This window comes from Neophocaena asiaeorientalis, unplaced genomic scaffold (assembly GCF_003031525.2).
Source record: "Neophocaena asiaeorientalis asiaeorientalis breed wild unplaced genomic scaffold, Neophocaena_asiaeorientalis_V1.1 scaffold280, whole genome shotgun sequence".
Lineage (NCBI taxonomy): Eukaryota > Metazoa > Chordata > Mammalia > Artiodactyla > Phocoenidae > Neophocaena > Neophocaena asiaeorientalis.
In genome coordinates this window covers 4,890,890-4,916,042 of record NW_020185321.1, presented here as the reverse complement: position 1 = coordinate 4,916,042, position 25,153 = coordinate 4,890,890, and the positions used below count along the sequence as shown (strand labels likewise).

The 25,153-nt window shown below is 52.0% G+C and overlaps 2 protein-coding genes and 1 long non-coding RNA gene across 4 annotated transcripts in view; 1 reads left to right on the top strand and 2 right to left on the bottom strand.

Annotated features, from left to right (window-relative positions):
* The window catches only part of LOC112392328 (uncharacterized), a 52,310-nt gene extending 42,168 nt beyond the window's left edge, over positions 1-10,142 (top strand). Inside the window, exons 2-3 of the long non-coding RNA XR_003001666.1 lie at positions 8,670-8,807; positions 9,931-10,142. This is a non-coding gene — a long non-coding RNA (uncharacterized LOC112392328). The remainder of the gene's footprint in view (positions 1-8,669; positions 8,808-9,930) is intronic.
* Positions 1,624-3,776, bottom strand: FFAR1 (free fatty acid receptor 1). Its single transcript, XM_024733941.1, has 2 exons — positions 2,630-3,776; positions 1,624-1,791 (listed from the first exon to the last, which is right to left on the bottom strand). The coding sequence occupies exon 1, from the start codon at positions 3,739-3,741 to the stop codon at positions 2,839-2,841; it is 903 nt and encodes a 300-aa protein (XP_024589709.1). The 5' UTR covers positions 3,742-3,776; the 3' UTR covers positions 1,624-1,791; positions 2,630-2,838.
* On the bottom strand, positions 8,837-20,595 carry CD22 (CD22 molecule). 2 transcript variants are annotated; one of them, XM_024733823.1, is made up of 14 exons: positions 20,529-20,595; positions 18,375-18,430; positions 17,742-18,116; positions 16,561-16,854; positions 15,177-15,443; positions 14,779-15,042; positions 13,474-13,731; positions 13,009-13,269; positions 12,663-12,926; positions 11,186-11,282; positions 10,956-11,031; positions 10,639-10,763; positions 10,157-10,241; positions 8,837-9,847 (listed from the first exon to the last, which is right to left on the bottom strand). In XM_024733823.1, the coding sequence occupies exons 2-14, from the start codon at positions 18,406-18,408 to the stop codon at positions 9,716-9,718; spliced, it is 2,532 nt and encodes an 843-aa protein (XP_024589591.1). In that variant the 5' UTR covers positions 18,409-18,430; positions 20,529-20,595; the 3' UTR covers positions 8,837-9,715. The 2 variants fall into 2 exon arrangements, with proteins under 2 accessions (XP_024589591.1, XP_024589590.1); XM_024733822.1 differs by lacking the exon at positions 20,529-20,595 and adding an exon at positions 20,111-20,340.
* Between the last annotated feature and the right edge of the window lie 4,558 nt (positions 20,596-25,153).

Below are 25,153 nucleotides of genomic sequence, written 5' to 3'. Positions count from 1 at the left end.
TCTGTCCAGCTTCAGAGAGTATTTACTTATTCATTCAAATATCTATGGAGTGCAATGAGATACCATTTCATACACCCACTAGAATGGCTATAAGCAAAAAAAAAAAATCGGATAATACCAAGTGTTGGTGAGGATGTGGAGAAATGGGAATCCTCATACATTGCTGGTGAGCATGTAAAATGATGGAGTCACTTTGAAAGGCGTCATAAATCTACCACGTAACCCGATTCTGCTATAGGTATCTACTTAAGAGAAATGAAAACATATGTCCACGCAGAGACTGGCTCATAAATGTTCATAATAGCATTAGTCATAATAACCAAAAAGTAGAAACATCACCTGGTGGTCTATCAGCCAATGAATGGATAAACCATGTGGCATAGCCATACAATGGAATACTATTTGGCAATGAAAAGGAATGAAATACCCACGTATACCATAACACAGATAAACCTAAAAACATTGTGCTAGGTGAAACAAGCCAGACGTAGAAGACCATGTATGTTCCCATTTTTATGAAATGTCCGGAATAGGCAAATGTGTAGAGACAGAAGATAGATTACTGGTGGCCTGGGGACTGAGAGTGGAAATGGGATGAACTGTAAGTGAATATGAGGGATCTTCCTGGGGGATAAAAATGTCCTAAATTGGATTATAGTGATATAATATAATCCACACCTTGGTAAATTTACTAAAGATCACGGAATTGTACATTTAAAGTGGGTGAATTTTATGATATGTAAATTTTATCTCAAATAAGTTGTTAGAAGTACAGCAGTGAACAAAACAAGAAGTCCAGCAGTCTCGGGGTGGGGTGGGGGGTCTGAGTGGTGGGAGGATAATAAAGACATCAATAGCACAGAGGCTGAGAGCCCCTGGAGCAAACAGCACAAGCAGAGGGAACGGGGGTGGGGGTGGGGGCGGTGCACAGGCTTGACCTGCTAGGGGCACTGGTAGAAGGTTCAGGGCCCAAGGAGCGAGGGTCCCCAGAGGATGCTGGGGGTGGGTCGTGCGGGGCCCCTGCCCCAGGGAGGAACTGAAATCTCCCCTAAGTGGAGGAGGCACAAGTCGCTGGAAGACGTGGCCCGGCACCAGCAGGTGCTCCGGTGCTGTGGAAGGGAGGGTGGTTCTCGTGTTACAGGAGGAGCGGCCTGGGCTGGAGTGTGGCCTTCGGCTGACGTCCTCTGATGTCACCACTGTGCAGAGAACAGACTTGTTTCTGGCTTCGGCAGAGCCTCAGGCAAGTGACTGAACTTCTCTGGCCCATTTCCATATTTTTAAACAGGGATAATAAGACTTCTTTTGGAGGGCTGTTATGAGCATTCACTCATTCAGCAAATAGTAACTGCAAGCCTACCGCGTGCTCGGCTCTCTGCTACGTGCTGGGGATGTATCAGCAAATGAGACAAAAATCCTTGCCCTCGTAGACAGTTTTTTGTTGTTTTTTTTTTCTTTTTGGCCGTACCACGCGGCACGCGGGATCTTAGTTCCCCGACCAGGGATCGAACCAGTTCCCCCTATAGTGGAAGTGCAGGGTCTTAACTGCTGGCCCTCCAGGGGAGTCCCCCCTTGTGGACATTTAGTCACGGAAAGAGATAACTTGTGTAAACCAGTTCCGGCTCGTCAGACACGTAGCTGCCACTTTTTTGCTTCTGTGTGTTCACGTCTTTATCATCATTAGAGGAACGTCTGTTTCCTACTCCTCGCCTCAGAGCAGACGCCCAGACTTTTGGCTCTCGCGGCCACTGTCCTCTGCCCACTCTCTCTCGGGTTCAGGGTGCTACCATTCACCTTCGCAAAAGGGACCACAAGGACAGGCGTTAACCCTGATACCCCAAGTTTTCCAAATGTCCCCTGATCCTCCTGGAAGGATCACACCCTATGTCCCCCCCCTTCTTTGCTGTAGGGCGTCGGGTAAATTTCTAAACCCCGCAAAATGAAGATGACCACAGCCAACTCATGCAGCACCTTAGTGCAAATTAGAAAAAGGTACACCCTGCAGGTGAGCACAGGCCAGCACCAGGGTGCACTGCTTGAGGAGTGCCTTTGTTCAAATTAGAATAAGTTGCTGCTTCCCCTGGCTGGAAGCAGCCCCATGCTAGGCCCACGGCTTGGTGAGCAAAGCACAGGGTAGAATTTAGTCGGTGTTTGCCCCTCTGCCTGACACCCTCTTGCAGTGAGCGGTCTGCTCATCTGTACAGCAGCCGCATGGCTAAATCAGAGGAACGTGGGAGGATGAAATGAGACAACACTTGTAACGCACTTGGCATGGTGACTGTCACGTATATTTCTGGTGTTGCTGGTGTTTTCCCTTCCCCCGGCATCTTTTCCTACCAGCGTCCTGTTCACAGTTCTAATGCTGCCCCCTTGTGGGTGTCACATGGTATAACAGTGTCATTACCTTGCCTCCGGCCTCTTATTCAGAAATTCAAAATGGTCTTTCCTAGGAGATGATTTTGGAGTAACATCTCCCAAAGTATACCATCAGAGTGGCGGCGGTTCCTCTGGCTTAGAAGCAGACCTCCCTCCCTCCTTCCCCACAGGGCACACTGGCAGTCAGGCCAGTCAGGACGCAGAAGAGAAACGGACAGAGGTGGGAAATCGCGCAGATGTGTGCCGGGCAGCTTACCTTCCTCCTGTGACCCAGCTCCAGGCCTCCATTCTTTCTCCACCTGGGATGCCATCTTCTGCCAGGCTCAGTTCTTCCCATAAGTGGCTCCGGGGATGCCCCCCAGGCAAAACCGCCCTGCGGTTCCTTTGGAGCAGCCCTCGCTCGCCAGGCGCCTGGAGAAGCAGTCTGGCTCTCCTGCTCCCTGCCCCTCCCCCCCGCAGTGATGACTACTTCTGGGACGGCCCCCCTTTTGTTTTTGCGCCACGTGTTGTCCCCCGGCCAGTGCCCCCTCCCAAGTAGCCGGTCACCAGTGGGTTGAGCACCACGCTCCACGCACCTGTAATGAGCCCCAGCTTCCGCCAGCAGCCTCCGATGCTGGGGTGCAGGAAGCCAGCCACGTTGGAGGCATTGTAGGGTCCCAAGCAGAGCAGCAGTGTGAGCAGAGCCCCACCGGCCACCCAGGCCGCCTTTAGCTTCCGTCTGTGGCTCAGGCCTGAGCGGGCCAGTGCCCGGAGGCAGCCCACGTAGCAGAAGGCCGTGATGACCAGGGGCAGAAAGAAGAGCAGCAGAGAGAGGCTGAAGCGTGCAGGGCCCGCCGAGGCCGGGTCCCAGGCCTCCAGGCAGACTGGAGAGCCGTTCACTGGCGTGCTGATACCCAGGGAGCTGGTGGTATTGTCCAGCCAGCCTCCTGGAGCCTCCAACCCAAAGACCAGCCCCAGGTGACAGAGGACAAGGGCCCATATGGCCACACACACGCCCCAGGAATAGCGCGGCCTCCGGCCAGCTTGGTAGCCCAAGGGGAAGGCAGCTCCCAGGTAGCGGCCGACGCTCAGGGCGGCCAGGAAGCCCGCGCCCGCGTAGAGCGGAGCGAAGTGGACCAGGGCGAAGGCAGGACAGAGTGAGGCCGGCAGGGGCCAGGCTCCCCCAGCCAGGGCCTCCGCCGCCTTCAGGGGCAGAGACGTCGCCAGCAGGAGGTCGGAGCAGCCCAGGTGGAGGGCATAGACCAGGCTGGGGGTGAGGCGCAGCCGGGCGTGGGACACGGCGCCTGCGATGGCCAGGGAGTTGAGCGGGAAGCCCAGCGCGAAGGCGGCCATATAGAGGGCGAAGGAGAGCTGCGGGGGCAGGTGCATGGGGCCCCTCGTGCGCACCACTGGCTCCCTGCCCCCAGATCTCAGGGCCCGGAAAGGGGGCTCCCAGAGTCACAGACTGGTTTCAGCACTTGCTCAGGGTGCGAGAAGCCATCTAGTGGGATAGCTGGGGAGACAGACGCCGGTAGGGGGAGGTGGCCTGGATTAGAAGCGAGGACCACTAGCCGTCAGTCCTCTGTTTTCTCTCCACCATGTGCCCCCTTAAAATGAAGCGAGTGATCGTGGTGTAACGGGAGGAGATGGAGCACAGGCGTGCAGGTCCCAGAAGAGGGAAGGCCTCTTGATTTCTGAGACTCTGGGGAGACAAGCGGTGGAGAGAATTCAGGGCAGAGTTGAGGGACTTCCCCGGCGGCCCAGTGGTTAAGACTTCGCCTTCCAATGCAGGGGCTGCGGGTTCGATCCCCGGTTGGGCAGCTAAGATCCCACATGCCTCGTGGCCAGAAAACCAAAACATAAAACTGAAGCAATATTGTAACAAATTCGATAAAGACTTTAAAAATGGGCCACATCAAAAAAATCTTTAAAGAAAAGAAGAAGAAAAAAATGAACAGAGTTGAGCCCGACAGTATGTATTTTTCTCAGGAAAGGAAGCTAGATTCCTGTGTTCGCACCCCTTCCCCAGTTCCCTGGAAAGAGAAGGAGCTGTTCCCCTACAGCAGGCAGTGCCGGGCTCGTGGCAACGCCTAGCCGAGGGGAAGTCGGGGTGTAGGTTGTAGCAAAGGGCAGGAGAAGGAGGTCCCCCGGGGAGAGTCCAGGGGTAAGCCAGGTCCCACTGGTGTCACAGGGAATGACTTTAGCCAGCTTCAGGGGTTCCCCCTAAGCGGAGGCTTCTGGGGATCTGGGGAAAAATTGTTGTGGGGAGAGAAGCCACAGAAAGAGGGACTCACCTCTTGGTGCTGCCAGGTGTCTCTGAGGCTCAGGAGTCCCCTGAGGGAGGGTGGCCAGGATGGGCAGTGAGCCGGAAGGGAGAGAAGGGCGGGGAGGCAGGGCCATTAGCCTGAGGCACTCACAGCCTGGATGAGCAGCTAATGGGGCATCTCAGAAGGAGGTGAGGGTCCAAGATGATGCAAACACAGGAAGGGGAGAGGTTAGAAATGTGGGCTTTTCCTGGGGGGAGTGAAGAGTGCGTAGCCAGCACCTTTTTTTTTTTAAATTTTTATTGAATATAGTTGCTTTACAATGTTGCGTTAGTTTCTGCTGTACAGCAAAGTGAATCAGCTGTACATATACATATATGCCCTCCTTTTTGGATTTCCTTCCCGTTTAGGTCACCACAGAGCACTGAGCAGAATTCCTTGTGCTATACAGTAGGTTCTCATTAGTTACCTATTTTATACATAGCAGTGTATATACGTCAATCCCAATCTCCCAGTTCATCCCGCCACCCCTTTCTCCCCTTGGTGTCCATACATGTGTTCTCTACGTCTGTGTCTCTATTTCTGCTTTGCAAATAGGTTCATCTGTACCATTTTTCTAGATTCCACATATATGTGTTAATATTCGATATTTGTTTTTCTCTGTCTGCCTTACTTCACTCTGTATGACAGTCTCTAGGTCCATCCACGTCTCTGCAAATGGAACAATTTCGTTCCTTCTTATGGCTGAGTAATATTCCATGGTGTATAGGTACCCACATCTTCTTTATTCATTCCTCTGTTGATGGACATTTAGGTTGCTTCCATGTCCTGGCTATATATAGTAAATAGAGCTGCAATGAACATTGGGGTGCGTGTATCTTTTGGAATTATCAGCACCTCTAAAGAGCAGGGTTGGTGGTACAACCAGAACACACCTTTATTCCATCCCCACCCCCACCAGCCCGTTCAAACCGGCTCTGGGGGCTTCGTCTGCTCTACTCCTGGACGAGCTTGTGGGCAGGCCCAGGCTCACTCCCAGATAATAAGTCCCTCTGGTCACCCATACCATCTCCACTTGGCATTTACTTTGTGGGATAATGAGATCATCATTCCCAGTTAGAGCTTCTACTCTCCCCCCACCTGCACAGGCCTTGGGCTCCTCCATCCTCCCTCTCCTTTCCCCTCTGACCTGATGACAGTGGTTTATGACCCTCCTTGTGTTGGCAGGAGGGAGAAAAGGAGAGACCTGGAACAAGCAAAGTCGAGTTCGGTGGCACTGAAGTACCCGGGCTGTGGTCTCCACCCTGCCTCTCTCTGGGCTGCACGGATGTCAAAAGGGGATCCTCCCTCGGGCACCTGTAGGGACGTTGGATGGCGCGTGCCTCCCTCTGGTCGCTTAACATTCCTCTCAGGCCCTGAGAACTTGGTCGTTCACCTCCCTGTTGGGGTCATCCTGCCCTTCTGAGGAGACTTCCTGAGATTTAAAGCGGCCCTAAGCTGTCTCTGTGATTCTCTTTCTGTCTCTGACTGTGCACATGTCTCTCTGTCTGTCTCTCTCCTGCCTCAAGCTGACAGTATGGTCTCTCTGGACTTCAGCTTTCTTGGGTGTGTGTGTCAGTCACCAGGCCCCTATGTCCTCCCCAAAATCCAAGTCACCCAGAATAAGCTTCTCTGAGTGGTTCCCTGGAAGTGCTTCCCACCAGGCTTCCAGAGCAGGCAGCCTGAGATTCTCAGCATATCCACGGCTCCCTCCAAAGAAATGATCTCGTTTCCTTTTCATACCTCAGGAACCAAACTGATTCTTGGTCACCCCCCTTCTAAGTCCCACATGTGTCATCCAGCACCTCCCTGGGAATGTAGAAGAACTTGCAACCTGTTGTTTAGTATTTTGTCTTTGGGAAACACTGAGAAACTGACAGAACTGAGGAAAAGTCAACATGAGTGCCATTTCACCTCTTGTGACAAGCATTTGGTAGATGAGCAAAGGTGGGTGCAAAGGGAGACAGCAGGGGGCATCCCCGGTGGTGCAGTGGTTAAGACTCCGCCTGCCAGTGCAGGGGACACGGGTTCGAGCCCTGGTCTTGGAAGATCCCACATGCCGCAGAGCAACTAAGCCCGTGTGCCACAACTACTGAAGCCTGCGCGCCTAAAGCCCGTGCTCCACAGCTAGAGAAGCCACCGCAATGAGAAGCCTGTGCACCGCAATGAAGAGTAGCCCCAACTAGAGAAAGCCTGCGTGCAGCAACAAAGACCCAATGCAGCCAAAAATAAATAAATAAATTTATGAAGGGAGACGGCGCGTCTTCAAGCTCTTCTCTGTTTGGCCCTCCCACCTGGCAATTCAGGTGTCCCCCTCCTCAGAGGGCCTCCCTTGATCCCTGCATCCAAACGGGCCCCTCCCCTGCTCCAGCCCCTCTGCTTTCATCTTGCGTTGTGGTTTCTTCCAAGCACCCAGGACTCTGCAACGTCAGATTTGCCGGCTCCTCCACCAGAATGTTGGTCAGTGAAGGCAACGCTTTCTGTGTGCCTTGTCCGCTGCTTGTTGCATACCTAGCAGGGACTCAGTGAGTCAGACGAATGGTCAATTGTCTAGGCTCCAAGAGGACGGTGAGGTCCGGGGCTGGGTCGGGGGCTGCCTGTGTTCTAGCCCCAGCGCTGCCCAGTCACCTGCTGTGCACACCTCAGCAGGGCCTGATGACAGCCACATCTCTCGGGCAATTGGTCATGAAGTAGGTTGATGTCAGCAGTCAGGCTCAGGTCCAGGATGGGAAGTCATCCGCTGGTTGCCAGGGAGCCCGCGCCAGGCCTCATCAGGCTGGTGGCTGCCTTTAGGTCCTTCAGCTCCTAAAACCCTCTGGACACCTAGACTAGAGACCCCCGAGATTAGGACCATGTTGTATCTTTTTTGTACCCCCACAACTGGCTCTGTGGTGGATGCAGTGGGAGGTGTTCAGTAGGTGTTTGCTGGATAAACGGTTGAATGATACTGGTCCCCAGACCCTTGCCCTCTCATTTCAACAGTTCTCGAAGCCTTCCCTTTCTCCACAAAAGTGGAAGTTGCTCACAACAATTCAAACCAGGGAGTTCCCTGGCGGTCCAGTGGTTAGGACTTGGCACTTTCACTGTCGGGGCCCAGGTGGGGGCCCTGGTCAGGGCACTAAGATCCTGCAAGTCACGTGGCGTGGCCAGAAAAAAAAAAAAAAAAAAAAAAAAAAAAAAACGACGTCAAACCAGGGACAAAGTAGGTTGATGGGGAAATCAGTGCCCCACTCCTTGGGCATCCCAAGGACAACCTCTCAGAGAGCATCTGGATCGAGCAGACGGGAAAGTAGGGCAGCCAAGGAAGGCGGTGCCTTCAGAGCGCCCACCACAGGCCAGGAATTTGACTGTCATCTTTTTTTTTTTTTTTTGCGGTACCCGGGCCTCTCACTGCTGCGGCCCCTCCCGTTGCGGAGCACAGGCTCCGGACGCGCAGGCTCAGCGGCCATGGCTCACGGGCCCAGCCGCTCCGCGGCATGTGGGATCTTCCCGGACCGGGGCACGAATCCGTGTCCCCTGCACCGGCAGGTGGACTCTCAACCACTGCGCCACCAGGGAAGCCCTGGCTGTCATCTTGATGAATGATTAACCACAGGTTCCTGCCCTGAAGGAGAATGGGCCTTGGCCCCTTGGGAGAAGCAGGAGACCAGGTGGAGAGAGAACAGACGGAGAAGCGGAGGAGAAGCCGGAGGGGCCTCCCTGGCAAGTCGGCCAGGGCACATACTAGAGAGCTAGTGGGGGTCACGGGGAGAGGTAGAAAAGCTGAGAGGTTCCTCAAGGTAGCTGGCCTTCGAGAAGGCAGGCAGCTGTGGGCTGTGAAACGACGCAGCAGGGTCACTTTTGAGAATTGCTGTAACGCATCGGCTTCCCCTTTTTATGGTCTTCAAGAGATGCAAATCAGAGGGGAATGTGGTTTTTAGGGACTTTTGGCTCTTGCGTTAATCTTCTTATAACATGACATAAGGTTATATATCTCACTTCCTATCTCGAACCGCCTGCGTCTCCATGTTACAGACGAAGAGACTGAGGCTCAGGGAAGCTGGTGAACTTTGCCCCGGATCATTCGGCCGGTTAAGCAGAAGAATCGAGACTCAGACTCTGTCTGTGACGCCAGCGGACTCTTGGCAACAAGACGATGGACGCTCCGATCTGGTGATTTGCTCGTGAAGTCACCTTTCCCCTCTCCCCAAGCCCCAGGATACCTGCCCCATCTCCCTGTCCCTACTCAGACTCTGCACACTGGAAATCATTCACTGGCTCTTTGACGTGGCATCTGAGCCATGTTTATTGTGTAGCTCTGTGTCTGTTACACGTTTGTCCACATCAGTGTATGTCTCAGACCATGAGACCCTTGAGGAAAGGAGGCACAGCAGCATAACCCTCCCCGTGGACGGCCTCTTAGAGAAGAAACCAGCCCAGGGCAGGGCCTCTACCTCGTTTTTGTTCCTCTTTCCCTGGGCTTTGCCCTGGAGTCAAAAATTACGCATAAGCTTAGTGAGTGGAGTTATCAGAGCAGGGGTGAGGTGTCAAAGGGGTGGGGAGAGAGAACAATACAAATAATGACCGGCTGATCCCCACAGAGACATAGCCAGCTGGGGAGTGGGGTTTGGGAGTGGGTAGGTGGTGGCAGACGGCTGGGAAGGGGCAGGGGGATTTGTACAGCTCAGGATAGGTATTTAGATGAATTTCTGGGTGAGAAGGGGAGTGGGAAAGGACCAGGGACAGACCCTTTGGAGGGTCGGGGTTACCAGTGCTAAGAAGGAAGACTGTCTCTGGACCATGTACAAAGTTCTCTGCACCAACTGGGGTTGCAGTAACTGTGACCGTGTGTGCGTGCATGCATGTGCGTGTGCGTGCGTGTGTGTGTGTGTGCGTGTGCGTCTGCGTGCGTGTGTGTGCGCGTGTGCGTGCGTGTGTGTGCGTGCGTGTGCGCGTGTGTGTGTGTGTGCGTGCGTGTGTGTGTGTGTGATTTCGCAGCTGAACAGCAGAGGCTGAGAAAGTTCCAGGACCACCCTGGCCCCTGCGGCCCCTGGCACCGCCACCTCAGCTGGTTTGGCCCATCATTGCTTGAGGGTCACGTATTCCACTCCTTCCTGGGCCAGCGGCCGCTCCCCAAACCCAAAATGGACCATCTCCGAGTAATGTATCCCCTCGTCTTCTAGGACCTCTGGAGTCACGTTCTCATAGTCGTCCTGCGAAAGCCGCATGGTGGTGAGCGTGGCCTCACACTCACCAGCCTCCCACAGCCCGCTTTCCCTGTCCCTTCTCTCCTCAGCTCCGCCTGGGGGTCCAAGAGCGCGAGCAGGAGTCCTCTTGTCTGGAAACTGGCTGCAGCCGGCCTCAGACTGGGAGGTGCCTGCCCTGGGTCTGACCTCACCAGGGTCTGGGCAGCCCTCCCCACTGCCCAGCCTCTGCCAGCACCGAGCCCACCCGGGCTCTGGGACTCACAGCCGAGGCCAGGTCCCGTCACTTCCCCACCTTCCATAGCCCTGCCCTCTTACCACGTGACGCTTCTGCACCACAGAGTAAGTGACCGTGTCGTCCCTGTTTGGGGAAAGTCCCCGCATCTCTGAGGGCCCTGCATCTCTGAGAGGGAAGGCAGAGAGATGACCACAAATGAAGGCTTTTGCACAAAATCTGCTCCTTCTTCCAACTCCCCTAGACCCTAAGAGCACCCCCAGCCTCTCAGCCCCTTGTATCATGCCTAGTGCACACAGCAGGGGCTGATGTGTCGAATGAGTGGATGTATGTATGTATGTATTGCAAAGTCCCAGCCTTGGTGATAGAGACCGACTCTGGCTCTGCATGCTCCTGGTTTGTAGGGACAGATCCAATTCCCGAGACCGTTAGCAGGGGGATTGTTACAGAGCAGGAATGAGGAGAAGAAGCACGGGCCTGGCACAAACAGGGCAGGCGAGACACGAGCTCTGCCCCCCACATCCATCCCAGGGTGCAGGTGTCACCCCCCTGGTGCCCTCAGTACCCAGGTCTCGGTGCATCAATCTCGCCAAGAGGAAAGCGCAAGGCAGCGTAGCTGACGGCATCTTCCATCACTGGATTGTAGCACCCCAGGGAGTGGGGTGCTTCAGCTTGGGGGATCCTTCGAGCCTGAGAGGAGGACAAGGTTTCGGCCCTTACCACTCCTCTCCCCACCCTAGCTCCCCTGCCTCTCTACTCTTTATCACTCTTTATCACTCCACTTTCTTTTTTTTTTTTTAATTTGACACATAGTTGATTTTCCACTTTGTTTCTTTCTTGACTCGAAGCTCTGCCCTGCATTTCATCTTTCTCCCATCCTACCTTTACATTCCTCACAAAGAAGCTCTGTCCACTGGAACTTTCCTGAAGCCCCTGCTGTCTCTGAATCCTCTTCCAGCTGAGAAATAAAGACCTGCTCAGGGAGGATGAAGGGCCTGGGAAGAGGACCCTGTGGACTCGGCATGCCGGGGGCTGCAGGACTGAGTAACCGGGGTCGTTCCCTGGGTTGGGCGGAGGGGGAGCAAAGGTGGTAGGCAGTGGGAGGAACTCACCTCCTCTGAAGCTTGACTCCCCAGATTGCCAGGAGGAAGATGGCCAGGCAGAACCCCACTCCCAAGGCCACTCGCCTGATGATGGTGGCTGAGCTATCTGATAGAGAAAGGAGGTACGTCAGTCGATGACACTGCCTCAGTCGGCTAGCAGGCCAGCTCTGCCCTGTGATCTTTGCCTGGGAGGCATCCTTGGCTTCCCTCTGCACAGCCACGGTCCTTCTGGCCTGTGCAACATCTCCTCCTTGCCCAGGGGGTGTGGTGCAGAGAAAGAGGGAGAAGCCAGCCCTGCCCTCTGGACGTCTCATTAGGAGGGAAGGGCAGCTCTTTTTCAAGAGGAGCTCCTGCCGTGTGACAGACTCGGGCACACACAGAGCACGTAACCCTCATAAACGGTGCCGCCTCTTCAGAGGGCAGCTCGGCCGTGCTTAAAATCACTTGTCCTTTGAGCCAGCCGGTTCACGTAGGAACCTAGCCTACAATTCTCTTCGCAGGTGTGCCCAGAGCAGGAGACGGCACCCAGCCTTGAGGAGGGCAGTGGGCACAGAGTTATTCGACATCCGTACACGGGACCGCAGTGCCCCCTCAGCAAAAGAGTCAGGTCCCCAGGGTGCCTGCAGAGGGGAGACCCAGGGGACTCCCTGGGGACATATACAATGTGTATATTGTATATACAGTATACACATTGTATATGTTTTTATACAATGTGTAACTTTTCCAAATGACACCCTCAGGCTGGCTCCCTTTAGCACCAGCTTTGCCAGTGACAGTCCTCTAAATTTAAAGCCATGGCTCCAATCATTAACCTGAAAAAAACACAATAAATAAATTAAATATTTTCCCCCGTGTTTTTCCAGACTCTTCAGACACCCTGTATATGCACAGATAGAGAACAATCTCCAAGTGCTGTTATTACATGGAAGAAAGGGAAGTTCAGGGCAACGTGTGAGCTCTCCCACCGTCTGAGTAACAAAGAAGGGTGTATGGACATAAATCTCTATAGGCCTATGGTGCACGTATAGAAAAATCTCCGTGAGGGGCCATATCCAGCTGCCAACAGTGAAAGCCTCCAGGGAGGGAGGGGGTAGAGTTCTTGGGGAGCACGAAAGGAGACATATCTGTCCTTCCACTATTTACCCTTTCATGCTGTTTTTACCATGTACTTGTCTTTAAAAAAAAACCCCAAACCACTACAATCTCAAAAGGTAGAAACAAGCAGCCTATCAAGGGTGAGACAGAGAGAGAGAGGCAGAGAGAGGGAGCCAGGAGGAGCTCAGGATGTCTGGAAGGTAGGGGCAGCCTGAATCCCCCTGGGGTGGCGAGAGACTGATCGGGGAGGAGGGAAGACAGGGGAGCTGTGTGTGGAGAAGGGGCGCCTCTGAGCGCACAGGCTGCCCACTCCCCACCCTCCGTGCAGGAGCCGGGAGGAGGTGCGGGACGCACGCCGCAGGAGTGGCCAGGGCCGGAGAAGGGCCCTTACAGTAGACAGTGAGGGTGGTGGGCGGCGACTGGCCCCGGCCCAGCCTGTTGGTCCCCTGGCACCAATAGGCGCCTGAGTGCTGCAGTGTCACAGGGTCCAATCTCAGCGTCTGATCATAATGGCGGAGGTCTTGGTTATTCCAGTCAAACCATGCGTAGTGGGAGGTGGGAGGGTTGGCATCACTCTCACACGTCAGGACTGCTTTCTTCCCCTCCACCACTCTGTCTTTCGGGCTGATGGACACATGCAGGCTCCTGGGTGCATCTGTAAGTAGAAGCAAAGTCAGGATCCGGGGAGCCAGGCACCTGCCCATCTCTGCTCCCAGCCTCCGGCTCCAGCCACTCACACAGCACTTGGAGATCACAGGCCTTAGACGAGGTCTGTCCTATGGAATTGTTGACCAAGCAGTGGTAAACTCCAGCATCTTCTGGAGAGATGGCGTCAAAGCTCAGTTTCTTTCCTTCCTCCAGAAAGATTCCATTTTTCTTCCAGAAGAAGCGGACATCCGTGGGGCGGCTACTTAAGAAGTCACATTGGAGGAAGACCGAGAGCCCAGAGCGAATCTCATTGCGGGGAGTGACCTGGACACTGACATCTTTGGGGGCGTCTGGAGAGCAAGGACCTCAGGCTGGTCTCTTGGGTCTCTTCCCCTCTCCCTGTTCCCGAGAATTCCTCTCCCCTTGGCCCTGAGGCCTGACTCTCATCCCTCAATTCTCTGTGAGGACTGTGGTTCAGGCTTCAGTCTCCTCACCCTTAGAGCCCCGCACCCCAACTGGGCCACCCACCAGCTCCCCCGGCCCAGGGCACTCACACTGGACATCCAGGTTGACAGGGGGAGACCACAAACACCACCGGTTACAGGCTGCGCATTTGACTGGCCCTGTGTCCCAGGCAACTTTTTGAATCGTCAGCACAGCGGATGATAGCTGGTCCTGGAAGCCTAGGTGATCCCATTTATATCGGGTAACTCTGGGATTACTGGAATTGTAGGTACAGGACAGGATCACACTGTCTCCTTCTCGAATCGGTGTGGGGTTTCGAATCACTGTGGTTACCTCCTTGGGGGGATCTGGAAGAAAACCAGAGAGGTGGGTCAAGAAAAGTCAGATGCCCATAAGACCTGTTCCTTCCTGCTTCCTCTTCCCCCTTCCTGTGGCCTGCATTCACACAGTTCCTCTATTAGCTGAGGGAGGGCTTGTGCTTCCCTCTTGCCTCTGAGAACAGAAACCCTGCCCTGGCCATTTGGCCTGGTTGTCGTTTGAGACAGGATGGTGCAGTGGTTAAGAGCACAGCTCTGGGCGGAGTACGTGTGGTGCCGTGCAAGGCAGGGGCCACTCTTTGTGGGTCTCTGCACGGGTCTGAGGCATGGAGCCGGGTCACTACAGTAAGGGAGTTAATTTTTAAAAGTAAAAGAAAAGCATAGCTCTGGATCCAGAGTGCCAGATCCTGCCGCTTGGAGTTGTGTGACCGTGGGCTGCAGGCCTCAGTTGACTCATCTGTCAAATGGGGTCCTGTGAGTAGCTAACCTCGTGGAATCACTGGAGGATGGAGTGAGAGGATGCTGTTAGAGCCCTGTGGCGTGTGGTAAACACGCAACACATGCTGCTTCTGCTGCTGCTCTTACCACATATCCGGTGTCCAGATTTCAGGATTTGGGCATCCACATCAGAGTATCTGGCCCCGACTATGACATCCCAGTGTCCAAGGATCAAACCTAGGGATTCTCTTTGTCCTGGGCTCCCCTCAGTGCCAAGACTCACTGTGTTAAACAGGGTCTGACAACCAAGAGGTAATGAAGCATTTTGCCCCAGTTCTCCCCGAAAATTTCAAGACCCCTTCAGGGACTCAGCCACTGCCGAGTGACGCCGAGTCTCCGCGTCCCTCGTGGGACCCTGGCCTCTTGCCATTCATTCAAGTCAACAAGCATCTACTGAGCACCTCCCACGAGCCAGGCCCTGTCTGGTGCTAAGGACACAACTGTGAACATAACACTTGCCCCAAGAAGCTTATCTGCCGGGAGCCCCTGGTTTCTGCTTGCTGTCCCTTCGCGGGCACGTCTACCCTCCTCCTGCCCCCGGAGCCACCTCCTCCCTCCGGTAGCTCTGCAGCTACTCACACTGGACTTCCAAGTCAGCTTCCTGGCCAACTTGTCCAGGACCAAGATTATTTTCCGCCAAGCAGGAGTACACCCCAGCATGACTGAGGAGGACCTCTGGGATCTGGAAGGTCCTGTCCGTCTTTCCGGGCATTTCTAGCCCATTGTAGTACCAGGTGTAATTCGTTGGAGGAGGATTGGCCAGTGATATACAAGTCAGCTCTACTTTATTTCCTTCCTTCGTTGGCGAGGAGAAGATCTGAACCCTGGAAGGTTCTGGAGCATCTGGAAGAAGAGGCCGAGGCCGGGGGGCTGGGGGTGGTGGTGAGCAGAGGCCTCTGGGGCTCCCCTCCCGTGGGCCTGGAAGGCGCCCCTGCTGACCCCCGGCCTGGCCCTTCCCCAGCTCCCAGGAGGCTCACGGTGCACTTGGAGGTCCACTGCTTCCGACTTTTCGGAGCCCACATCGTTGTGGGCCTTGCACTGGTACTGCCCACTCATCTTCCTGGTCACCTCGGGCAGAGTGAGCGTGGGCGTCTCCTCCCCCACCAGCAGGGCCCCGTCCCTGAGCCAGGACACATTCTGGTGCCGTGGGTTGCTGCTGACAACCTGGCACGTCATGGTCACAGACTCTCCCTCTGTCACAGTGGCTTCTCTGGGACTGACCTGGATCTTCAACTTCGGCGCGTCTGGAGAAGTGGAGGGAACAGTGAGGGGGGGGATGGGGATTCTCAGAGGGTGTGAAGTGCCGACAAGTTGCAGGCCTTTTATTCTGATAAATCAGCGGCCTAGACAGAGCGGGCAAGGGTGTGTAGCCACTCACTGTCACCCTTGTTAACAAGGGTGGGCTGGTCCAAGCGCCAGGTAACTGACCGTCACAGCCTCCCAACTCGGTTCTCTGCTCCCCACACCCCAGACCCCGAAGGTCTGGTCTCCACCAGCAGCCAGCAGCATTCCCAGGGCTGTCCATCAGACCTTACGACTCTCCTGCTTGAAACCGTTCAGTGGATTCCACACTTAGAGAAAAATCCCAAAACCCTCGCTGCAGCCCACGAGATCTAGTGTCCCGGTCCCTCTCGGCCTTCCTTTCCTACCACTGGGCCCCTTGGACGCGGTGCCAAGCTTGCTGGCTCCTTGCTCTGAGGCAGACACACCAAGTTCCTACCTCAAGGCCTTGGACTTGCTCTCTCCTCTCCCTGGAACGCTCTTCTCACAGAGATATGCCTGCCTCAGGCCCTCCCTTCACCCAAGTCTCAGCTCAAGTTCAGCCTCCATCCCTCACTCCCTCTGTCCTAGCCCAGCTTTATTTTTTTGTGATACACTTAGCACGACCTACACATATGTTCTCTATTTCCCTTTTCACCTATCTACCCTTCGTCTCCCTGACTTCAATGCTAGTTCCACGTGGGCAAGAACTTTGCTCACTGCTCTATCCCCAGCAGCCATAGTAAAGCCTAGTTAGGTTCACAACAAATATTTATTGAATGAATGAGGCACAAAAAAATGATGTGAAAAAATTCTTCATCCCGCCCCCCAGGGGAACAAAAAAACCTTAACCAGGTGATCCCCAAATCGGGTCATGGTTTGAGGATAGATTGTTTTATTCTGAATCAGGTGTCCCCTGAAACACCAGAGCTGACGATGGGAATGGTGGAGGAGGGGCCGCGGCTCTGCCTGGACCATTCCCGACAGCGGGTGCCCACAGACCCATCACGCTCCCGTCTGTGTGGGCTCCTGTTACCCTCTGCGGGGGTGAAGGGATGACAGGACCCTCGGCCCTCCCACAGACGCAATGGGGAGACTCACGCTTCACATCCAGCCACACCGTTTCCTCAGAGAGTAACTGCTGTTGCGTGGGGTCCCAGAGCTGGCAGGTCAGGTTCTTGCCGTGGTGAGTCCACTGTGGCTGGAACGTGAGAGTGCTCTGGGTGGAGACAGTCTTGGTGGACAGGGAGGTGGAGGTGACCGCAGGCTCCTCCAGGGACCACTGCAGATGAACCTGGTACTCAAAGCAGGCGAAATTCAGCGAGCAGGTGACAGTGACGTCGCGGAGCTCCCGGATGTCTGGAGGGAGCTCAATGTGGGGTGGAGGAGCCGTCTCTGCAAAAGAGCAGGGGCCACGCTGGAGGCCTGGGAGCCTGGACCAGCTTTAGATGCCCTGCCGCAAAGAACCCATCAGGAATCCCCGGCCGGTCCTGTCCACCCCTGTCCACCCCTCTCCGGGCCTGCCTTTCTCTGCTCGGCCCAAACACCCTCTGAAAGGTCTTGGGAAAGCTGATCCTCCTTAGAAACTGTGTTTTTTGTTTTATAGTTACTTCGTTCACACCCCCTGGTGTTTGCTTTCTAAATGTTTTCCAGACCACTCCCCCGGCACTCCTCAGCTGATTTTACGCGTTTAGTTCAACACGTTTAGCTTGGAGGACAAACCTGGCTCAGAGGCCTCAGTATCGGAGACCTCCCACACAGCGCTCCTGGAGGGGATTCCTTTAGCGGAGAGGCCTGTGTGCAGCCAGTCCCTGCTCTCCCCGAGGCTGGGCCGCCCTCAGATTGCAGCGTCTGAAGCTGCATCTCTCACCCCAAACACAGGGCTGCTTAGAACCACCCACCGAATAAACAGGCCGTGGAATGGAGCGAGCACACTCCCTCGGGTGGAGGCCCCAGACCTGTGTTTGGTTCACACCCTATCTGTGTGTCGTGTAGCCACGAAGGCCTAATTAGAATGAATCCCCCCACATTAATACATTGGGAGATTTCACTTGAAAATTCAGATTTCCATCTCTGGAAAAGCCAGGGGAGATGCTCAAGGAGGGATGAGTGCCCATATGCTCCAGTCTGCCACGGGCGCCACTGTCCTGTGGCACCCCGGTCGCTCACTGGCATCCCCGTCTGGCCTCTGCAGGCGACCTGGTTTGTGAGCTGTCCCAGGAGTCAGGAGCTTCCCACCTTCCTCATTGCCGAGACAAAGGAACCCATCCTCAGGGCCTTACCAGAGATGTTGAGGCCTATGGGCTCCATCCATTTGCTCTCCCTAGACATCATCCTCAGCCCCAGCTGACCGCTGTCATTGACTTTCACAGGATTGATGAGGAGCGTGCAGTTGTATCTGTTGTTTCCCAGGAACTGTACCCTCCCCGGACGACGAGGAACATCCCCGATTTTTAGGTTTGTATAGAGGATGGTCCCTTGGTAGCTCTTGGTGGAGTTGTCGTACTTATAATTGTGGTACACGGTCAGGTTATCTAGCAAGTGCATGTTTAGGATACGGTAGTGGCAGGGAATCCAGACGCAGGCTCCATCCCAGGCGTAGAGGATCTTGGGATGTTCAAACGTCCACTGGGCTGAGTCAGAGAAAGCCAAGTATTCTGGAACCCACCAGAGCGAACAGAAAGCATTACTGAAGGACAATGAGAGCATTCTAAAGAATTTCCTCTGAAGAGGCGGGGTGGTGGTGGAGGGGAGGCAGATACACAAAGAGAGACGTATACACACGCACACACATATACACTGACTGTCACCACCCTGCCCCACATTTACTCTTCTCTGCCCCCATCTTTCCTCCTCCTCCTCCAGCTCCCACAGTCATCCCAGACCCAAGTATCTGCCTAGGCCACCATCCTTACCGAGAAGCAGAAGCAAGGGACCGAGGAGATGCATGGTGCTGTGTCTAGGCGGGAGCCTGGGCCAGGAAGAGTTTGTCTTTAAGCCATCTGGTCACTTACATCTTCCAGACAGCTTTTCTTGCTCACCCACTGAGCTCCAATCCCTTCTCCCTGATTCTGAGAAGACCGTGTCTGGTTGCATGGCAGGATATGGAATTCTGGAAGCTCACAGGGTCTTTTTCTGGATATGCTGTGCCTCTCCCATCAGCCTGAGAACCATGTAAGGCTAGCCTCTCTCTTCCCAGCACTCCTTCCTTTCTTCCATCCATCCATCCAAAATTGTATAAACTTGCTGCCCAGCTCTCAGGCTTTGAGTGGCACCAAACTATTGAGCACCTCAAATGCCAGGCCCTAGGTGACCTGGAGCTTACCTTGGGTCAACTAGTGAAGGGTTTCACATAGGGGAGAGACATGGCCAAAACTTGATTTTAAAGACCAGGAAAAAAAAATAACTCTGAAACCAATCATTAAGTATGATGCCAGGAGAGCATTTAGAAGGGTCTAAAAGGACTTAGGAGAATGTGGTCCAAGGGCCCCACTCAGATGCCCCCATGGGCTGGTTAGGAAGCAAATCAACCAGGTGGGGACACGTCTTGAGTAAAGGCTATGACTGTCTCAATTCCAGTCAAGTGGGAACGTGGGCTCAGCACTGCCTGATCTTCTACTCTTTTAAAAGAAGCAAGAAGCCAGAGTTTCACGTGAAATGACCTTCTTTGAAAAAAACAAACACGGTGCTGGTCAAACGAAACCTGTCTGTGGGCTAGAGCTAGTCCAAGGGCTGCCGAGGTGCAACCACTGCCCACCTCTATGTGTGGGTGCACGTGCGGTGAGCTGGACCGCCACCTCACTGGACTTTTACATAGAGTTACATTTACATAGAGTTAAATTTAAGTCCCAATTTACATGGTCGTGCCCTGAATGCGTGTCCCTGGGGAGTCAGCAGGACATGCCAACAGAGTGTGTCTCCTGTCTCAGCACAGACCTGCGTCTGTCCCGCCTGCCCAGCCAACAGTTCCCACACATCGGCGTCCCCTCCCCAAGCCCCTCCGGCTGGCTGTTCATCTCCTCTGGCTGCGCGGCTTATGCTAAAGGACCGTTGGGTGTCCAGGACCGGTGTGGGGAAACCTAGGCCGCTGGCTGAAAGTAGGAAGGGGGTCTGTCCCCAGGCATGGCAGCCGTGCTGGTCTGGCCTGGGCATGGATTAGGGCAGACTCTCCACACAGAGCTCATATAGCCCTGCAGGTGCTAATAGTGTTACAGAGAAAAAAGTCCTCAAGGTCACATCTGTTTGAGAGAAGCTGGATTTTAAAAAGTGAAATAGGAGTCTTTAGTGCAGGCCTTTTCAAACTCTTTAACCAGCTCTATGTGTATCATGCATCTCCCAGCATGGGGGCTAGAGTAGAGCACACGACACATACTTCTTTAGCCATGGGAACAATTTTACGTTTTCCATGAGAAACTTGGCAGGGCTGCAGGGTCAGTGTTCTGAGGGATGCACTTTGGGCTCCCTCTGGGTCTCCACAAGGGCTATGGCCAGGGCCAGATTCCATTCCCCGTGGCAAAGACTAGCCTCCAGTAGCTGGGCCAGGGTACCCCCTCTGCCAGCAGCCACCAGTCACACCCTCATTGGGGACAGGCTGGAGAATGCCAAGACCAGTGGAAGAGGGGTGCTTCTCAGAGCAGGGCTGCATGCTTACCCCACGGAACTCCAGGTAGTCTCTGGAGCACGAGAAGTGGGCCCCAGGCCTGCGCTTGGAAGGCAGCTGAGGCAGGATGGGGCATGGAACGCTGGGAACAGTCGGCATTGGGCACAAAGGCTCTGGACCCGTGGTCTGCTCAACAAGAGCCTGTTTAGAGCCTTGCAGAACCTCAGAGCCGGCCTCCTTGAGTCCATTCTTCCCTCCTGGGCACCCAGTGATGCCTCCTGCTCTCAGAAGAATTGCCAGGCCTGGCAAGGGAGATGCTCAAAGACTGGGGATTACTACCTGTTGTCACACAGGCAAGAGAAAGGGAGGGGAGTCCCACTGTGCTCCCAGCCCCTAGAATTGTGCCTGGCACATGGCAGCGGCTCCCTACTTGCTTGTCGAATGCAAAAGAGAACAAAATAGTTTTTACCTGTTTCCTCATGTGTCTTCTGTCTTCAGGGACCCTGGCAGCATCTAAGAGTGAAAGGGGAAGCACAACAAAGTCGCCAGTGACTGATTTTCACTCTTCTTGGCCACACCCCCTACCTCTCTTTGGCAGCAAAGCCACTTCTGGGTATTTATCTGAAGGAAATAAAACGCTAACTGGAAAAGATATCTGCACCCCAATGTTCCCTGCAAACATGCAAGCAACCTAAGTGTTCATTGATGGATGACTGGATAAAGAAAATGTATACAAAAGAATATTACTTAATAACCAAGAGATCACTGAAGAAATCAAAGAGGAAATTAAAAAATACCTAGAAATAAATGACAATGAAAACACGACGACCCAAAACCTATGGGATGCAGAAAAAGCAGTTCTAAGAGGGAAGTTTATAGCAATACAATCCTACCTTAAGAAACAAGAAACATCTCAAATAAACAACCTAACCTTACACCTAAAGCAATTAGAGAAAGAAGAACACAAAACCCCAAAGTTAGCAGAAGGAAAGAAATCATAAAGATCAGGTCAGAAATAAATGAAAAAGAAAAGAAGGAAACAATAGCAAAGATCAATAAAACTAAAAGCTGGTTCTTTGAGAAGATAAACAAAATTGATAAACCATTAGCCAGACGCATCAAGAAAAAAAGGGAGAAGACTCAAATCAACAGTATTAGAAATGAAAAAGGAGAAGTGACAAATGACACTGCAGAAATACAAAGGATCATGAGAGATTACTACAAGCAACTATATCCACTAAAATGGACAACCCTGGAAGAAACGGACAAATTCTTAGAAAAGCACAACCCTCCATGACTGAACCAGGGAGAAATAGAAAATATGAACAGATCAATCACCAGCACTGAAATAACCTGCAGCCTGCAAAAAGGAGACCCCACACACAGTAAGATAAGCAAAATGAGAAGACAGAAAAACACACAGCAGATGAAGGAGCAAGATAAAAACCCACCAGACCTAACAAATGAAGAGGAAATAGGCAGTCTACCTGAAAAAGAATTCAGAATAATGATAGTAAAGATGATCCAAAATCTTGGAAACAGAATAGACAAAATGCAAGAAACATTTAACAAGGACCTAGAAGAACTAAAGATGAAACAAGCAACGATGAACAACACAATAAATGAAATTAAAAATACTCTAGAGGGCTTCCCTGGTGGCACAGTGGTTGAGAGTCCGCCTGCCGATGCAGGAGACACGGGTTCGTGCCCCGGTCTGGGAGGGTCCCACATGCCGCGGAGTGGCTGGGCTTGTGAGCCATGGCCGCTGAGCCTGCGCGTCCGGAGCCTGTGCTCCGCAACGGGAGAGGCCGCAACAGTGAGAGGCCCGCTTACCGCAAAACAAACAAACAAACAAGCAAACAAACAAAAAATATTGGCAGATAGAATTCAGCAACATATAAAAAGAATTATACAACTATAACCAAGTGGGGATTATTCCAGGTATGCAAGTCTGGTTCAGTATTTGAAAATCAATCAATGTAATCTCACATTAATGGGACAAAGAAGAAAAATCACATGACCATATAAATTGTTGCAGAAAAAGCATTTGACAAAATTCACCACCCTTTTATGATAAAAACTCTCTGAAAACTAAGAATAGAAACTTCTCAACTTGATTACCTACAACTGACCTACAAAAAATACAGCTAACATATTTAACACTCAACAGTGTTAATACTTTCTCCTCTGAGCTTGGGAACAAGGCAAGGATGTCCACTCTCAATCACTCCTATTCAATATAATACTGGAAGTTCTAGACAGCGTAATAAGACAAAGAAAGACAATAGAAAGCATATAGATCTGAAAGAAAGAAATAAAACCTATTTACAGATAACATAATGGGCTATGTAGAAAATCCCAAGGAACCTACAAAAAAAATTCTAAAACTAATTAGTGAATTCAGCAAGGTTGCAGAATACAAGATGAACACAAAAATTAGTCACATTTCTTTATATTAACAATGCATACGTGGAAGCTGTAATTTAAAATACAATTCTATTTCCAGTGGCTTAAAAAAAGAAACACTTAGGTGTCATAAATCTAACAAAACATATGTAAGACTTGTATCCTGAAACTACAAAACACTGCTGAAAAAAATCAAAGAAGACTTCTTCAATAATACCATGTTCATGAATTAGAAGACTAAACAAACTGATATACAGATTTAATGCAATTACTATCAAAATCCCAGCAAGATTTTTTGTATATATAGACAAGATTATTCTAAAGTTTATTGTGTACTTTTTTTTTTTTTTTGCGGTACGCGGGCCTCTCACTGTTGCGGCCTCTCCCGTTGCGGAGCACAGGCTCCGGACGCGCAGGCTCAGCGGCCGTGGCTCACGGGCCCAGCCGCTCCGCGGCACGCGGGATCCTCCCGGACCGGGGCACGAACCCGTGTCCCCTGCATCGGCAGGCGGACTCTCAACCACTGCGCCACCAGGGAAGCCCTATTCTAAAGTTTATACAGAAAGAAAAATGAACTAGAATAGAAAACATTTCTGAAAAAGAAGAATAAAGGGAGAGGAATCACTCTACCTGATTTAAGGCTTATTATAAAGGAATATACAATAATCAAAACTGTGTGGTATTGGTGGGGGGATAAACACGTCGATCAATTGGACAGATTAGAGAACCCAGGAAGAGCCCTACACAAGAACAACCAACGGATATTGGATAAAAGAGCAAAAAATGATTCAATGGAGGAAATACAGTCTTTTCAACAAAGGGTGGTAGAACAATTGGATAGCCATAGGCAAAACATGAACCTCAACCTAAATCTCATACTTCATACAAAAATTAACTCAAAGTGGATCATAGACTCGCATGTGAATCATTAAACTATAAAACTTTTAGAAGGTAACACAGGAGAAAATTTGGGGTACATAGGGGATGATGAAGAGTTCTTAGACATGAGACCAAAAGCATGACCCCTAAAACTCAATAAACTGGACTCCAAAATTAATTTTTTTTTTTGGCTCTGGGAAAGAGTTTTCTAAGAGAATGAAAGGACAAACATAAACTGGGAGAAAATATTTGCAAGCCGCTTATCTGACAAAGAATTCATATCTAGAATGAATATGTAGGGATTTCTCAGTGCCGCAGTGGTTAAGAATCTGCCTGCCAATGCAGGGGACACGGGAAGATCCCACATGCCGCCGAGCAACTAAACCCGTGGGCCACAACTAGTGAGCCTGTGCTCTAGAGCCTGCGAGCCACAACTACTGAAGCCGGCACACCTACAGCCCGTGCTCCGCGACAAGAGAAGCCATCACAATGAGAAGCCCGCGCACCACAACGAAGAGTAGCCCCTGCTCGCCGCGACTAGAGAAAGCCCGCGCACAGCAACAAAGGCCCAAGGCGGCCTAATTAATTGATTAATTTTAAAAAAGAAAAAAATAGGGCTTCCCTGGTGGCGCAGTGGTTGAGAGTCCGCCTGCCGATGCAGGGGACACGGGTTCGTGCCCCGGTCCGGGAGGATCCCACATGCCGCGGAGCGGCTGGGCCCGTGAGCCATGGCCGCTGAGCCTGCGCGTCCGCAGCCTGTGCGCCGCAACGGGAGAGCCCACAGCAGTGAGAGGCCCACTTACAGCAAAAAAAAAAAAAAAAAAAAAAGATGGGCAAAATAAAAAAGGTGGGCAAAAAGCATGAAGAGACATTTCAATGGAGACGCTATATGGATAGTAAATAATCACATAGGGACTTCCCTGGTGGTCCAGTGGGTAAGACACTGTGCTCCCAATGCAGGGGGTCCGGGTTTGATCCCTGGTCTGTGAAGTAGATGCCACATGCATGCCGCAAGTAAGAAATCTGCCTGCCTCAACAAAGATCCCGAGTGCCGCAACTAAGACCTGGCACAGCCAAAATAAGTAATAAATAAATAAATAAATACAATTTAAAAAGTAATCCAATAAAAAGATGTTCAATGTCATTAACCTTTAGAGAAATGCCAGTTAAGATCACAATGAGCTATCATTCCTACACACCTATTAGACAGCTAAAATAGTGGCAATAGCAAATGCTGGAAAGAATGTGTAGTAATGGAATCTTTTATACATCGCTAGTGGGAATGTAATATTTTCCAGCCACTTTGAAAAACAGGCTCAAGACAGTTTCTCAAAAGGTTAAACATAGAATTCCCATCTACCTCTGTGATTCCACTCCTAGGGTATATATACCCAAGAGAAATGAAAACACGCCCACCCAGAAATTTGAACACAAATGTTCATAGCACATTATTTATAAAAGCCAAAAATGGGAACAACTGAGATGTCTATCAAGTGATGAACGAATAAAGAAGCTATGGCGTATCCATACAGTGAAATATTATTTGGCAATAAAAAGAAATGAAGTACTGTAGAGATCCTGCAAAATGATGAACTTGAAAACATTAAGTGAAAGAAGCCAATCACGAAAACTCACAAATTGTGTGATTCCATTTCTATGAAATGTCCAGGAAAAGAAAATCTGTAGAGACAGAAAGTAGATTTAATTGTTGCCTAGGGCTGGGATAGCGGTGTCGAGAGGAAACCAGGAGTGACCGCTAATGGACTCGGGTTTCTCTTTGGGGTGATGAGATGTTCTAAAATTGACTGT